General features: G+C 39.8%; 1 protein-coding gene across 1 annotated transcript; it reads left to right on the top strand.

Annotated features, from left to right (window-relative positions):
• Window positions 1-2,060: 2,060 nt before the first annotated feature.
• Window positions 2,061-2,596, top strand: LOC131511863 (histone H2B subacrosomal variant-like). The gene has a single exon (XM_058729946.1). The coding sequence runs from the start codon at window positions 2,159-2,161 to the stop codon at window positions 2,525-2,527; it is 369 nt and encodes a 122-aa protein (XP_058585929.1). The 5' UTR covers window positions 2,061-2,158; the 3' UTR covers window positions 2,528-2,596.
• Window positions 2,597-17,508: the final 14,912 nt, after the last annotated feature.

The following is a 17,508-nucleotide window of genomic DNA, read 5'->3' as shown; positions in this document are numbered from 1 at the left end:
GGAAAAGAAAAACTCGCCTATCGGTGGTGAGCTCATACATATTTTAGAATGATTCATTAAATTTTAAAAGGGAATTTGGGTTAACCCTAAAGTAGCCAGAAATTTTATAGAGTCAGTATTCCCATTTTCTGAACTTTCTGATGGACCAGTATGTTAGCAGACAGCTTCCTGTTTTGGTTTGAAAGACTTTTTCTTTTAGCTTCTGTAATACACCCTTCCTTCTCTTCATGCAGGCGCAGAACTGATTGAGGGTACTAGGGATTAAAATGTCACCTTTATTACTGATGAACTTTTCTGGAGGATAGCCTTTCTGAATGGGGCAACAGTAAGCTTTCTTTTATAGCACCTCTGAATTCAGCAAAATGACCTCCTCAGCTACAGCCAGCTAGTACGAATGATCCAGCCCCAGGAGCAGCGCTGCCCGCAGTCACAACCAGCAAGAGTCCAAAAGGGGCAGAGATAGGCTTGCCTGCCATCTCCCCCACTCAATGATTCCAAGGAGGGTTGTCCCAGGGAGGAGGAAGTGAGGGGCAGAGGGGCCAGGAGCGCTATGCTAGTAAGAGCTCTTCAGCACGGATTCGTGAAGAATAGGGAGTGAACACGCTCCACCTGATAGCTTCTTCTAAATGTTAGCAAGTAAGTTATGCTGTCATTAAGCTAACTAAGTAATTATATCTAGGGAAATCCCGAAAGCAAAATGAGCAAGAGCTGACGAGAGATCCATCACCGCAAAGCATGCGTGGAAGCAGCAGCCTTCCACTCAGTGTGGCACATAGCGTGAGGTGTGTTGCTGGTAATAAATTAAGTACGGACATGACACTGTCTTTAGAAATTAGAACCTGTTCAAAATGTTCCCTCTAAATGCCTGGGTGGCTCAGTAGGTCAAGCGTCCGACTTGAGCTCAGGTCATGATCTGGCACTCCATGAGTTCGAGCCCCGCGTGGGGCTCTGTGCTCACAGCTCAGAGCCTGGAGCCTGCTTCTGATTCTGTGTCTCCCTCTCTCTCTGCCCCTCTCCAGCTCGTGCTCTGTCTCTGTCTCTCAAAAATAAATAAACATTAAATTCTTTTTTTAATTTTGCCTATAATAACGTTATTCCCACTCACCTCATTTCAGATCTACTTTCTTGAATGACAGAAAAAGGTGAGGAGTTACAGATAGCATTCCAGAAATTACACATAGCCTAGTCTATCTTATCTGTGAGGAAGCTTACAGTGAAGGATTTTTTATAGTAGCATTAATAGTTGTGCAGTTGTGAACTATTGAAATACCTGTGAGTTGCAATTTTTATAGTTACTTCTGTTTATTTTTTGTTTTATCCAGGAATGAATTTGATTAAGAAGGTGAGATTTTTTTTTTTAAGCACAAATATCAGCAGAACACATGAACAAGAGTGACCCTACACTTTTGGTTAACAATGACAGAAGAACTACAGTATCAGGTAAAGACCACAGCATGTACTTAAATGTGTGAAATTTTCAAGAATGTTATTAACATCATTATAAAAATTGAATGCACATTTTCACATATAATAATTTAAATCATAAAATAGGGAAGTTTTTGTTTAATTTTTTTGTACTTAGTTGCTCATAAGGAGTTGGGAGTCAGATACATTTTAGTTAGGATTCATTTTTAAATTAATTTCTAAAAGCAGATTAGCTATACATATTTTTATTATACAATCATCACTTCAAGGTTTTTAATGGCTTATTGTTCATTTGCTTATAAAATGACTTAATGAAAACTTTTACAGAGATTCTCCCATAAAAGGCTCACGGTTCTTTTTCCTTTATTTCCCTGCTACCAACTCCCTGGTTTGATGAGATTTGTCCAATTCTGAAAATATTGTGTTATACTTGTAAACTGCCAAGAAAAAACGTAGGAAAAATGAGCACTCTTTTCTGCCCTGGAGCCAACCTCAATCCTTCTCCAACACTCTGTCCTCTTAGGAAAGCTTTAGGTTGGCCAAGAACAAGATTTTTCCCTTAACAACAAATCAGGCTGTTGCTAGGTGATTGTGACATAGGAAGAGTAACCTCCAATCAAAAAGCAGCCCCAAAAGTGTGATTGTGGCATATCAATATAAATATGAGAGCTCTCCCCAGCTCTTAGGCCCTTCTCCTCTCCACTCGTAACTGATAAGGAGACCAACATCTGCAATGGCCAGATCCACCAGCAAAAAGAACAAGTGCTCCAGAGGACATCAAAGCCCAATCTCCAGAAAGAAATTACATTCCAGCACCGACTTTGGCCATAGAAATTATTCACTCTACGTAAACAGGGTCCTAAAGGAAGTGATTCCCCAGAGGAGCATATCATCTCACACCTTGGACGTCATGAACACCCTGATCAACGACATCTTTGAGCGCATTTCTATGGAAGCCTGCAGTGTGATGTGTTTCCGAAATCGCTGTACCCTCACCCTTGAAGATATCCAAAAGGCAGTGTACTTGCTGTTACCTGAGAAACTAGCTAAGTATGCGGTGACTTTTGGAAGTGAAGCTGTCCAAAGATATGTCCAGTCCTAAACTTTACATGCCTGCTTAATTAAATCTTGGGGAAAGTAAATCAAACTTACTACCCAAACGATCACTTCACTATAGAATTCGCTCTTCTTTTTTATAGCATGGCAATATTTCCTGGTTATTTCCCCCATCCCTCTTATCTCTAGAGAAGAATTACTCTCTCACTATTTTATCTTTGAACAATTTGATTATTTAGGATTTCCCAAAACCTGCTCCCTGCCCAAGTCCCACCCAGAACTCTTATTTTTCCTGTGACTGCGTAAATCTCATTATATAAATTCAACATTTATTGTATTGTTAAGGTATCGTTAACTATGTATGGGATGATTTAAACTAGTTCTTCTGACCACCCCCTCAGCTCACATGGACTAAATTTATGAAAACAAACATTTTACTCAGAAGTATACTGGCATTGATAAATTTTCATCAAAAAAGTATTTTCTAGAGCCAACTACAACGAATTCAGTTCCTTAATGAAGTCTCTATACAGCATGTTAACGATTTCCTTTGCTTTAATTCTTATTTCTTGACTTTCAACAAGTTCGGTTCACATCCGTGTAAATTTTATCTTTATGTGTAATTGACCTTCACATTCAGATTTGGTTCTCTAGGATTTACTGTTCTACATTTGTGCTGTAATAAGAACAATACCCAGGAAACTATACTCAATTTATAAACTTTAAGAACTTTACAAATGTCACTGGAGGTATTTCCCATCTCCCTGTCCACTATCCTGAGTTTTGTTTCCTTCCTGTTCCCTTGCTTTTCTGTGTGCTTTTTGTAAACATCTCTACATTATAAGCTTAACTTTGCTTGTTTCATAACATGGGGGTATACTATCTATGTTCTTCTGTGCCTGCCTCTTTCTTTTAAACTTGTTTCTAAGGTATATACCTGTTGATATATGTATAGCTCCAACCCATTCTTTTCACTGATAGGTTGTATAATATTCAGTAATATGAATATACCACGGTGTACTTTGCTATGTCCCCAGCATTTTATGTAAGTCAACTTACTGAATCCCTACAACCTTGTGATCATTAATAATTATCCTGTTCTACAGATGAGGAAAATGGGGCACAGAGACAGAGAAACCAGCAACTTGTCTGTGGTCACACTGCTGTGTAAGTGCAGAGCTGACCAGGTTAACAAGAGTCCACTGTGAGCACGTATTATCTGCTGTGAGCATTCTTTTTTTTTGTTAATTTTTTTTAATGTTTATTTATTTTTGAGACAGAGAGAGACAGAGCATGAACGGGGGAGGGGCAGAGAGAGAGGGAGACACAGAATCGGAAGCAGGCTCCAGGCTCTGAGCCATCAGCCCAGAGCCCCACGCGGGGCTCAAACTCACGGATCGCGAGATCGTGACCTGAGCTGAAGTCTGACGCTTAACCGACTGAGCCACCCAGGCGCCCCTGCTGTGAGCATTCTTATGTACATATCTTCTGTTACAAACGTAGGAGAATTTCTCTAGGTAAAATACCCAACCATGGAATTGCTGGGTCATTGATTTGCTTATATTCAACATTATTAGATATTACCAGACCGTCTTCCAAAGTGTTTGTACCAATTTACATTTGCAGTAAATGAGAGTAACTCAGGTTCTTCTGGTTACAAGGATCACTTAAATTTCGTCAAGGAAAGGGGATTTCTTGTATGTAAAGCTAGGATGGGAATAGTGAGACTATTCTCGGTGTCTCACTGTTAACACCCACTCTGTTTCTCCTAGGTTGCTCATTTCTAAATGCTTCCTTCTCAGAGTTCCCGCCAGGTCCGTTGGATTCCACTTACATGAAATACCACAGTAAGATTTTACCACAATAAAAAAATGGTTTAAAAAAAATTTAAGTGGGTATTTTATACACATGCATTTATATCATCAGACTTGAAACTACCCAGTTTGAGTTAGGCCCAGAAGGAGGTTGCTGACCTCGCTAAAGATTAGCTGACCATGATTATATAGCTGCCCACATCTGCCACTCTGCTCTGGGTTAGACCCAGAAGGACCTCAAAGGTCTACCACAGGTCAGCAAATTACAGCCATTGGGCCAAGTCTGGAAGCAGCTCTTTTTGGTATGTCCTCACAAGCTAAGAAGGTTTTTAAAAATGTATAGGGATATTTTAAAAGAAAAAAAAACCACAAGATTATTCAACAAGCCTAATGTGCCCCACAAAGCCTAAAATATTTATTGTCTGGCTCTTTGTAGAAAAAGTCTCCACCTGTGGTCTGTACAGTGCTGCTTCTCTTGCAGGTTGTGATAAGGCAGGTTTTCTATGCCTTTGCTTGGGATGCGCTTGTCTGTATAAAAAAACTCACAAATATGAAAAGTTCATCGTTGGCTTTTCAAGTCATTCCAGTAAGGATAGTACCTACAAATGGTACTCAACAACTGGGGCAAGGGAATAACCATTCACAGAAACAGTCTTCTAAATTGAGGTGTTTTAAAGATGGGTTAAGGGAACAAAAGTGTTCTTTATGTGTTATTCTCTTTGCCTCTGTATGTTTTTGAAATATTTTAAAATGATTTCAAAAGAAGGTCAAGATGCTTGGCAAAAACTCTCTGACACTGGTTTTAAGTCGCATTACATAAAGGCATGTACGTAAAAATACCCATATTTTCAAAAAACTTTAACCATCTTTATTGTGGCAAAAAAATATATATAACATAAAATTGCCATTTTAATCACTTTTAAGTGTACAGCCACACTAAGTCCATCCACGTTGTTATGTGGCCATCACCACCATCCATCTCTAGTACTTTTTCATCTTCCCAAACTGAAACTTTATAAACATTAAATAATAATTCCACATTTCCCCCTCCCCAACCCTTTCTTTTTTTTTTTTTTTAATTTTTTTAGCGTTTATTTATTTTTGAGACAGAGAGAGACAGAGCATGAACGGGGGAGGGTCAGAGACAGAGGGAGACACAGAATCCGAAACAGGCTCCAGGCTCTGAGCTGTCAGCACAGAGCCCGACGCGGGGCTCGAACTCACGGACCGTGAGATCGTAACTCACGGACCGTGAGATCGTGACCTGAGCCGAAGTCGGACGCTTAACCGACTGAGCCACTCAGGCGCCCCTCCCCAACCCTTTCTAAGTGTGATTCTGCTTTCTGTCTCTTCTGTCTTAGAATGTGACTATTCTAAGCACTTCGTTTCAGTTGAGTTCAACAGTATTGGTCCTTTTGTGACTGGCTTATTTCACTTAGCATAAAGCCTTCAAGATTTGTCCATATCGTAACACGTGTCAGAATTTCCTTTCTTTTTAAGGCTGAATAATATTCAGTATATGAATTTATCACATTTCGTTTATTCATTCATCCATTGGTGGTCACTGGGGTTGCTTCTACCTTTCAGCTATTGAAAATAATGCCACTATGAACATGGGTATACAAATATCTCTTCAAGTCCATGCTTTCAATTCTTTCAGGCATATATCCAGATGTGGAATTGCTGGATCATATGGTAATTCTAATTTTTTGAGAAACCACCATATCATTTTCCACAGTGACTGTTCCATTTTACTGCCTCACCAGCAATGCACAAAAGTTCCAATGTCTCCACATCCTCATCAACCTTTGTTATTTTCTGTTTTATGTTATACATGTATATATATATATATATATATGTGAGATATATATCATATGTTATATACATATATGATATATATGTATGATATATAATAGCCATCCTAATAGATATAATGTGGTTTTGATTTGTGTTTCCTCAATGATTAGAGATGTTGAGCATCTTTTCATGTGTTCACTGACTGTTTGTACTTTTTCCTTAGATGAATGTCTTTTGTCTATTTTTAAATTGTTTTTTGTTGTTGTTGAGTTGAAGGAGTTATTTACATATTCTGGATTTTTTTTTTTTTAATTTTTTTTTTCAACGTTTTTTATTTATTTTTGGGACAGAGAGAGACAGAGCATGAACGGGGGAGGGGCAGAGAGAGAGGGAGACACAGAATCGGAAACAGGCTCCAGCCTCCGAGCCATCAGCCCAGAGCCTGACGCGGGGCTCGAACTCACAGACCGCGAGATCGTGACCTGGCTGAAGTCGGATGCTTAACCGACTGCGCCACCCAGGCGCCCCTACATATTCTGGATATTAATCCCTTCCTCCAGATATATGATTTGTAAATATTTTTCTCCCATTCCATGGGTTGTCTCCTCGATGTGTTGATAGTGTCCTTTGACACACAGAAGTTACTAATTTTGATAAATCCAATTTGTCTACGTGTTCATTTTGTGTCATATGCTACTTAATATTTTTATTGTTCCTTTATGAGAAAGTTATTTGCAACAACATTATACATATATGTATATATACATATACATGTATGTATTATATGTATATATGTAATGTTTATTTGTTTATTTTGAAAGAGAGAAAGTCAGCCAGGGAGGGGCAGAGTGAGAGGGAAAGAGAGAGAGAATCCCAGCAGGCTCTGTGCTGTCAGTGGAGAGCCTGAAATCAAGAGTCAAATGCTTAACCGACTGAGCCACCCAGGCACCCCTCTATATAGTCTTAATTTTGGAGTCAATTCATAGTGTCAACATGGCTTCTAAAATTTGAAAATAGTCTCAAACTAGCTAACACATTAAAAAGGGTTAAAAATATCTCAAGGCATAATTTTGCCATCAATAGGACCATTTTACCAGTTTTTCAGTCTTGCGCCCTAGTTACCTGAGACAGTTAAATGACAGTAAGACAAAAAGTAGTACACACTGCTGGTAGTCCTCAATATATATTTACCCCTTCTTCTCCGAAATAGGGCCCCAATTTTTAGCTGAGCTCATAGCCACCCTGTACAAAGGCTACATTTCCAACCCTTCCTTTGGCGAATGTGTCCATGTGACCAAGTGCTGATGAATGGGAGTGTATACACAACCTCTGAAAAGTTACCTTAAGTATCATCAAAGTGCTCTTTTCCCTTTTCCTCTCTCCTGCTGACTGGACTGAGGATGGGGAAGCCGGGGCTGGAGCAGCCACCTCAAACTAGGAGCTGAAACCTGTATATTAAGGATAATAGAGCAGAAAAGTGAAAGAACTTTGGTCTCTGATGATTGAACTCCTGGGCAGCCTAGCACTGCCTGTGTTTATGTGAGAGCGAAATCAATTTCTAATTTGTTTCAGCCAGTATTATTTTGGTTTTCTATCATTCATAGTCAAATCTAATTCTAATGTAGACATCCAGAAGATAACTGGCTGCTACACAATGTGGTTAGTCTCAAAATGATTGTACACTTATTAAATAAAAACATAATAAACTATAAATGGAGGATGACGAATGCCTTGTGTATTTACCAGAAGGTGTTTCTGTGCAATGAAATCTCATGCGATGTAGCGGCCCTTTCTTAGAAATGTGTAATGCAGATGGCAAAAGCTTGCCTGTTGTTAGTCTGTTGGACACATGATGTGATTTTGAAACACTACTTAAAATACAAAAACAGTAAGATATTCAAAGAAGATAGGAAAAGCATTTCCCACTAAGCCAACAACATGACCAACCTACCAATTCTGTGGTAATTTCCAGATAGTGATATACAGTATCATAAAAGATGTCTCCCACCCCCAAGAAAGAGTAGTGCTGATTTTGTAATACAAATTACCCAAATGATAAATTTCTAGCAAACTTAGATTATTCTTCTCTGAGTTTAGAAACCTTGTTTTGGAATTGAATAGTGTAATCTCATACAAACATATATTGTCCCTATAATTATTTAAAGTCTTGCTGTGCACACCACTAGCTTGTTCCCATAGGAACTAAATGTGTTGGAAATTACCAGAGGATAGAAAAATACCATTAAGTGTAATACCTTGCATGTGGCACTTATTGTTCATTTATATGTTCACAGAAATCCCTTCTTTGCAATAGATGCTGAGAAAACAAAGGCGAGGTCCATCCCATTAAAAACTTAAAATCTTATGGAATAATCCAAAACTAAAACTATTGGGAACAGCTGACAACAATAAGTCTAAGCTGTGAACTAGGCATTACTCTAAATACACCATCTATGTCAACTCAATACAAAAAGCCAAGACAACATGAGAGAGGCACTGTTACCATTTTAGTCAGAGAAACTGAGGCATTAAATAGGCTAAAAAACTTGCCAGAGGTCACATACCTAGTAAGAAAAGAAGTGTGATGAGTATGGTACTGGCACAAGAACAGACACTCAGACCAATGGAACAGAATAGAGAACCCAGAAATGGACCCACAAATGTGTGGCCAACTAATCTTTGACAAAGCAGGAAAGAATATCCAATGGAATAAAGACAGTCTCTTCAGCAAGTGGTGCTGGGAAAACTGGACAGCAACATGCAGAAGAATGAACCTGGACCACTTTTTTACACCATACACAAAAATAAGCTCAAAATGGATGAAAGACCTAAATGTAAGACTGAAGCCATCAAAATCCTTGAGGAGAAAGCAGGAAAAAAACCTCTTTGGCCTTGGCCACAGCAACTTCTTACTCAACATGTCTCTGGAGGCAAGGGAAACAAAAGCAAAATTGAACTATTGGGACTTCATCAAAATAAAAAGCTTCTGCACAGCGAAGGAAACAATCAGCAAAACTAAAAGGCAACCGACAGAATGGGAGAAGATATTTGCAAGTGACATATCAGATAAAGGCTTAGTATCCAAAATCTGTAAAGAACTTATCAAACTCAACACCCAAAAAACAAATAATCCAGTGAAGAAATGGGCAAAAGACATGAATAGACGCTTCTCCAAAGAAGACATCCAGATGGCCAACCGACACATGAGAAAATGCTCCACATCACTCATCATCAGGGAAATACAAATCAAAACCACAATGAGATGCCACCTCACACCTGTCAGAATGGCCAACATGAACAACTCAGGCGACAACAGATGTTGGCGAGGCTGCGGAGAAAGAGGATCTCTTTTGCAAGGTTGGTGGGAATGCAAGCTGGTGCAGCCACTCTGGAAAACAGTACGGAGGTTCCTCAAAAAACTAAAAATAGAACTACCCTACGACCCAGCAATTGCACTACTAGGAGACATGCCTGTATCCCTAGGCATTACAAGGGATACAGGTGTGCTGTTTTTTTTTTTTTTTTTTAATTTTTTTTTTTCAACGTTTTTTATTTATTTTTGGGACAGAGAGAGACAGAGCATGAACAGGGGAGGGGCAGAGAGAGAGGGAGGCACAGAAGCGGAAACAGGCTCCAGGCTCTGAGCCATCAGCCCAGAGCCTGACGCGGGGCTCGAACTCACGGACTGCGAGATCGTGACCTGGCTGAAGTCGGACGCTTAACCGACTGCGCCACCCAGGCGCCCCCAGGTGTGCTGTTTTGAAGGGACACATGCACCCCCATGTTTACAGCAGCACTATCAACAATAGCCAAAGTATGGAAAGAGCCCAAATGTCCATCGATGGATGAATGGATAAAGAAGATGTGGTGTATATATATATGGAGTATTATTCAGCGATCAAAAAGAATGAAATCTTGCCATTTGCAATTAAGTGGATGGAACTGGAGGGTATTATGCTAAGTGAAATTAGAGAAAGACAAATATATGACTTCACACATAAGAGGACTTTAAAACACAGAACAGATTAAAATAAGGGAAGAGAAGCAAAAATAATATAAAAACAGGGAGGGGGACAAAACATAAGAGACTCTTAAATATAGAGAACAGAGGGCTACTGGAGGGGTTGTGGGAGGGGGGATGGGCTAAATGGGTAAGAGGCATTAAGGAATCTACCTACTCCTGAAATCACTATTGCAGCATATACTAATTTGGATGTAAATTTGAAAAAAAAAAAAAGAATTGAAAAATAAAAAGGAAACAAATGTGATGAAACCCACTTATTCTGGCTCCAGAGTCTATAACTTAAAGCACAATGCATACTGCATCTCACATGGAGAAAAACATGTGGAATATCATGTGGAACATGGGAGGGGCATCTAATCCAGAACAGAAAGGGGTCTTACAGCAGATAAAACCTGCCTGGGTCTTGAAGTATGAATAGGAAATGCACATAACATAGAAGGAATGATACTTGCAAAAGCACAGGGCATCAAACAGTATACATTTAAGATAATTGCAAGTTGAATGATGGCCAACAGCACAGGAGGAGGGATGGTGGAAATGAGGTCAGAGAGAATGGCAAAAATCTGTGGGCTGACTTATAACCTGAATGTGATGCTAGAACCTGTGAGGAGACCCATGGAGAAACTTTTATTTTATTTTATTTTATTTTATTTTATTTTATTTTATTTTATTTTATTTTTAGAGAGAGATAGCCTGAGTGGGGGAGAGGGGCAGAGGGAGGGAGAGAGAGCGAGAGAGAAAGAGAAGGAGGGAGAATCCCAAGCAGGCTCCATGCTTAGCTCAGAGCCCGACACAGGGCTCAATCCCACAACCCTGGGATCACGACCTAAGCCGAAGTCAAGAGTTGGACACTCAATCAATTGAGCCACCCAGGCACCCCGGAAAGATACGTACCCAGGAGAAAGATACGCTAGCATTTGTATTTAGAAAGATTATCCTACCAGCAGAGATGAGGAGAATGAATTAAAACAGGGAAAGACACGTTTACCTATTGATTGGAGTGATCCATGAAAGACATGTTGAGGAGTTGAACAGAGTCCGTGGCAGTGGAGAAAAGGAAGAAGCGATGGATGCAGAAAGTACTTAGGAGACAGAATTCTCAGAAGATATGTGGGATTTCCAGGGCCCTGGCCCAGGAGACTTGATATAGCCAAGACATGAAGCTCAGTTAATTTAGTACTGACACATAAAACATCTAGATAATACGTTAAGTGCTTGCTGTAAATGGTGCCATATGTGGGGCATCACAAGAATGCTCAAAGTGCAGAGGATCTAGCAAAAGTCAAAACAACCTTGGGAAGGATGTTTAGCACTTGTTTAAAGCTTAGCTAGAAGAGGACAGCTTAAATTTTAATACTTGAGATCAGTTTTTATCACAACCTTGCGCTATGCCACACATCATGTGTTGACAGATTTGCTTAGCTCTGACAGCTGATTTTTTGGAAGACATTTGGCAATACGGGGAGAACCCAGCAGACTATGTAAATCATGGGGAGACAGTAGCAGCCTGTAAATACAAGGTGAAAGGTTAATTATATTCAAGATGAAGAGAGCAGAAGAATAAAACTGCTGCTTGTCCTTGTGTGCGCTTGGAGGAGAATTACTCTGAGGCAAAGAGGACCTGTTTTCATGAAAGACTCTGTGATGGTCAGGGTACAGGCTGTGGGGCCACAGGGCCCTGGCAATGCATTGGGACATAACAGGTAGAGAAAGGGCCGTTCCTCCCCCCCACGCCGCCACCCCCTGCCCTGGGACCAGAATCCCAAAGTGGAAGCTGCAGATAGAGCCTGCAAGAAGCTTGTGGGGAATAAGGAGAATAAAGCAGGGTCCTGTGAAGCTTATTCCCAATAGGCTGGTTTGTGGGCACGTGTGAAGCCAGGCCTCCTTGTAAGAATCACAGACATTTCTGTGGGGAACTTTGCCAAAGGGTGAGTCACAGGAACTTTGAGTTACTAAGGTGTTAACTGAAGAGAACTTAGGGTTTTACCTAACATAACTCCTTCCAAGGGCCATCTCTTTTTTTTTTTTTTTGGTCATCTTGTGGTGGTTGCAGCAGAGAAGGCAGAAAAGTCACTTGACATCAAATGAATCTTTGCAGAGTTGCATGCTGATTCCCAATGAAGTCACCCTTTTAGAATATTATTATTAAAGCGAGTATACCTTGTCCCAGTCTGATATATTTTCATTTGGGCTACTCCACAGTTAAAAGACTTTCAAGAAAAATAACCAGCACTACTTAATGTGTCAGTCAGTCTCCAAGATGGCTCCTTACTGATTCTCTTCTGATGCGCATGCTCTGTACAGTCCCCTCCCACAGTCTATTAGAGTTGGTCTGTGTCACCAATAGAATGTATTCTATTGTAAGTGACAGTGTGTGACTTTCAGTGCTGCTTCATTAAAAAAAAAAAAAAAAAGGAAAACAGTGACGCTTCAATGTTTTCTCTTGGATTACTCACTCTGGGGAAACCAGCTACCCTGTCATGACAACATCAAAGCAACCCCATGGAAAAATGCAAGTGGTAAGGAACTCAGGTCTCCCACCAACAGCCAGCATTGACTTGCCAGCCATCTGAGCATGCTACCTTTAAAGTAAATCTTCCCGCCCCAGTCAAACCTTCTGAGGATGACAGCTCTGGCCAATCTCTTCAATGAAAACTCCCAAGAGATTCTGAGGCAGAAACACTCAACTTAGCTGCTCCAAAATTCCTGAGCCTCAAAAATGTTAGGAAGTAAAAATTGGTATTATTGCTTCAAGTTTGGGATAATTTGTTAAGCAGCAATATTTAACCCACAGACTTAATTTATGCCCACGTGAACAAGACACCTCACCAAGGTAATCCCACTAAAACAAAGAGATTGCCCCAACAACAGGATTTACCTTCTACCTTTAGGCAACTAAAGCAAATTTCTGGTATTTTTCAAATACAGTCATGTTTTTGTTCCACTTAGAGACAATAATGTTCAGAAATATTAAAGCTTAAGTCCAAACCACCCATTATAGCACCATGTGGATAGCTAGCTAGGCTGCAGAGTCTGCTAAATCAGTTTCAAAAAAGCCGGCAAAAAATTAGTCTAGACAGTATCTATGGATAAACAACATCATTGCATTCAATTATCTGACTGGAGAGAGAAGGAAAAAAAAAATTCTGACAGTAATTTGATTTTAGGAAAAGGGAACTATGATAAAATGCTATTATTAAAGAAAAACTGAATGGTGCATTTTCCAAAGCAAAGTCCCTACAGCAACATGAACACATTCAAAATCTGTGATTGAAACCCCAAGGAAAATGCTGGCCTCTACATAAGGTGAGGAGGAACTCTGATCTCAGAGGCCTACTTGTAATGTTGTAAGCAAATTCAAGCAAAAATTCAAGCAAAACAAATCCAGACATTTCAATTAGCACAAAAAATAATACTAATAACCATAACTGGAGACAACTACCCAAGTTTGGGAAGATCTCAAAGATGAGATTGTATGTTGTTGTGCACAGCTTTGTACTGTGGTTCATGCTTTCTGTATCAGTCTCTTGACCTGAACTGTAAGTTCCTAGAAGGTATGGGCTCAGTAACTCTCTCAAGTCACTGCCTAGAGTTAGCGCATTAGTCTGAGTTCCCTAGGAAAAAAAATTGATTCTGAAGCAAGGCTTCCTTGGCAAGTTCAATCACTGAGAAGCGAGAGTGAAAGAAAAGACAAGTGAGTCAGAGGAGTATGGGAAGGAAAAGCAAGGTAATGCACTGACCACGCTGGCTACTGTTCCATAACAAGCAATTGCCTGACTGGTGTTGCAGTGTGACCATGCAGGACATGTCTGGACAGATTAAATGGAAAAACCATGACTCAGAACAGTCTCTGGTCATGGGGAAAAAATGGAGAAGGAATTTATCCCCTGGCTTCACTTTTTACTAATCAAAGTTTGTTCCATGAGGAGTTTATGCCTCTAAACACCAAGGTTGTGGCCCCTTCAGCAACCAGTAGGGAAACTACATCCTATGACCTCTGGCATAGGACTTCGTACAAATCTGGAAAGGTAAGAGGGACCGGAGATCCTGGGCATTCGTCTTGGGTAACAGAAAGGCAAGACCCCACAGAAAGTCCTTCATCACAGTGGCTGTGGTGAAGACATACAACCCTGAGGTGTCAGGGGTCAGGTGAGCTGGAAACATGTATTCGATATAGCCAGTGTTGGTCGATACTCGTGGATAGAAACTTCTTGTAGTCTGAAGGACAAATGGGAGAGTAACAAGTATCCATTAGAGCTATAAAATCAGCGTCACCCAATTTCGTATGTAAATTTAGCTTATCTCTTCAGCCCTAGCCTTTTTCCTCCAACACCAGCAAAGCACTGTTGTCTCAGAGACAGGGCTAGGCAATGAAGGGTTCTTACTGTCAGTGCTCCTTCTAGGCTGATCTCTGCAGGAAGAATTATTAGGTTTGGGCCAAACTGCTCTTCTTAAGCCTTCCTCATGATCCAAGCTGGCCTCAGAATCCCCAAACTGCAGTCCTCTTTTGGGTAGCAGCCCGGGTTAATTCATTTGCTTCTATTTTATACAAATTTCAAGTACGTGACTTTGAAAAATAAATAAGGGAAAACTTTGTGCATAAAATCTGAAATAGTTCAAATGTACTGATTGTTGATAATTGCCTACTTTTGAAGCTGGTGAACTATGCTTATACTATCATCACTTATTGGAACTACTTTAGGGTCATAAACAAGCAAGCGCATGATCATTTTTCAGAATGAGTCATGGACTATGTGAGATCTTTCAGGAAAAAATACTCACAAAAGGCATCTGCCTGGTCCTTTTACCAGTGTTATTATTATTTTGCAGATGAGGAAACTGAGTCATTACATGATTGAATTTGGGGACTCAAAGCCAAGTCCTCAGTCTTTAATCCCCATATCCTTTCCATTGTTCTAGCCCTCCCAACTTTGTGTTACCATCAAATGTAATAAGAAAACTTTACTTTCATGCATGGTGTCAGTAAAAATATTGGCTGAGCCCACTATACTGTACCTAACATGTTCCTTTAGGTTGACATAAAGCTTTTAATGGATATTCTTTTTACAGTGTGGTTCGATCACCCATCCACTTAGCTACTTTAAATGCAACAAGCCACAATTGACCATTTATCCCCAAGAAAGTAGTAATAGCAGTAACAACCACAAGAATACTAATATTTACCATTTTCTAGCACCAGGTACTGTCTGAGAGTCTTCACATATGTTATTTCACATCATTCTCACAGTAGCCCTGTCAGGCACTACTGTCATTTTTCTTATTATACAAATAAGGAAACTAGGCTCCTAACAATAGGAGAAAATGGTATTTAACTCCTGTTAGTTAGATGTTAACTAATTTGGCCAAAGTTACACAGCTAGCAAGTGCACACTTAGTTCTGAGCCCAGATTGTTTTCCACTGACCCGAAATCCTTTACATTGGCAAAGTACACTATAAAGCTGACAGAGACATGTTCTTTTTACGTGTGCATTAGCACTTTTTGTCTTGATCACTACTTACTTTATAGATAAGGAATTGAGGCTCAAGAAGTTGAGATATTTTTCCAAGTTCACATAGCTATTAACTGTCAGAGCTGGGAGTCAAAGCTTAGTTGGAGTTTTTTCTATTCTCTGCTTCTCACGGGAGACTATCAAATGCTTGATTAAATTGACAACTGCCTGCATTCAATTGGTGTTTGCTAATTTATCATCATAGACACACTAAAAATTAGTTTCCACAAATCCTATTAAATAAAAAAAAATCACTTAGAACAATTGTTTTCGTGAGTTCCTACCCTCTGAATTAATGAGAAACTTCTATGTTCATTGATGGAAGTGTAATTTGATGCTGGGGCCTCATGAGGACTTCAGAGAAGAGACAGAGGAGAACTAAGGAAATTGTAATACCCATACAAAGATACTGAAAATAGGAGTATAGCGAAACAAAAGAAAATAAAACAAAACAAAAAAAGAGCCTCAAAGCAGCTCTCATCTTAACAGGGAACCTAAAAGATTATCGAAGGAGGGAAGATAGGACCAAAAAGCCGGAGATGAACAGCAACAAAACGCCACACAATGGAAGTACCTTAATACATGGATAGATAGAGTTTTCTTGAAAAGTTTCTGTTACTTTCTTAGAATACTTCTTAGAATTGGGCTTGGCTGCGTATAACGAAGATGCAAACTGACAGCAGAAATAAGGAAAAAGTTTTCATCTCTTTCATGTAATGACCAGAAATTGGCCATTCAAGACTACTATGAAAAAAAAAAAAAAAAAATGAAAAAAAAAAAAAAAAAAAAAAAAGACTACTATGGAGGCTGTACATTGTTAGGGACCCAGTCTCTTTTTTTGTAGCTGCTTTGCCATTCATGGCTTCCATTTGCAAAGCCACCTCACAGCCCAAACCAGCCGCTGGAGCTCCAGCGTTTGTATTTGCATTCCAGGCTACAGGAAGAAGGAAGAGGGGGCAAATGGGGTCTCCTTCCTCCCTCTTAATGAGATTTTCCAGAAATAACTCACGACACCTCCACTTCTATATCATTGAGCAGAATTTCATCACATAATCACACTGACACCTAGTTGCAAGGAAGGCTCTTTTAGCTGGGTATATTGTTTCCATCTAAATGCAGAGTTCTGTTACTGAGGAGGAGACAGAATAGATATTGGGGTGTGCCATGAGCAGATTCTGCCACAAATGGATAAATGATTAATATAATTATAACAACAACAATAAAAGTAATAAACTCTTTCACTCTACCTACCTCCTCAAAGACACCCACAACAGGATATTCCAAATGCCTTAGGTAAGTTGGCACCATTGGACAGTTTTCTATTTAGAAAATTTTTAAAGCGAAATCAATTTAGATACTTTTATAGCAAGAACAATGGGAATGGATTGACTATAAAGCCAAAAGTGAGAAAGCTTGAGTTTTGTATTATACTAAAATCATAATATTCCTCTAATCTGGCGGTTGGCTTTTGTCCTTAGGCTGTGATGGCTGGAAGCCTATGATAAGAAACCCTTTTACATTCAATGTCATCTATATTCTCACGTTGTTACACTGCAGATTGCTTACATTGAATTTGCAGCAGCCCTGTATCCTGCTTAACTATATTCATATTTCAAGCAAACACCACTCACATTTCAAAGGAAAATTCTATCGAAAATGGTATTTAACTCCTATACATTCAAAATACTCTGGGGGTGCCTGGATGGCTCAGTCTGTTGAGTGTCCCACTTTGGCTACAGTCATGATCTCATGGCTTGTGAGTTAGAGCCCTGCGTCCAGCTCTGTACCGACAGCTCAAAGTCTGGAGCCTGCTTCAGATTTTGTGTGTCCCTCTCTGCCCCTCCCCCACTTGTGCTCTGCCTCTCTGTCTCTCTGTCTCTC

The sequence above is a fragment of the Neofelis nebulosa genome, chromosome 1 (genome assembly GCF_028018385.1).
Source record: "Neofelis nebulosa isolate mNeoNeb1 chromosome 1, mNeoNeb1.pri, whole genome shotgun sequence".
NCBI classification, from domain to species: Eukaryota; Metazoa; Chordata; class Mammalia; order Carnivora; family Felidae; genus Neofelis; species Neofelis nebulosa.
The sequence above is the reverse complement of the archived record's forward strand: the minus strand, read 5'-3'. Positions and strand labels throughout refer to the sequence as shown.

What these genes read in the sequence shown, in the direction of transcription:
- LOC131511863 (XM_058729946.1), top strand. Translation starts at nt 2,159, where the DNA reads ATGGCCAGATCCACCAGCAAAAAGAACAAGTGCTCCAGAGGACATCAA.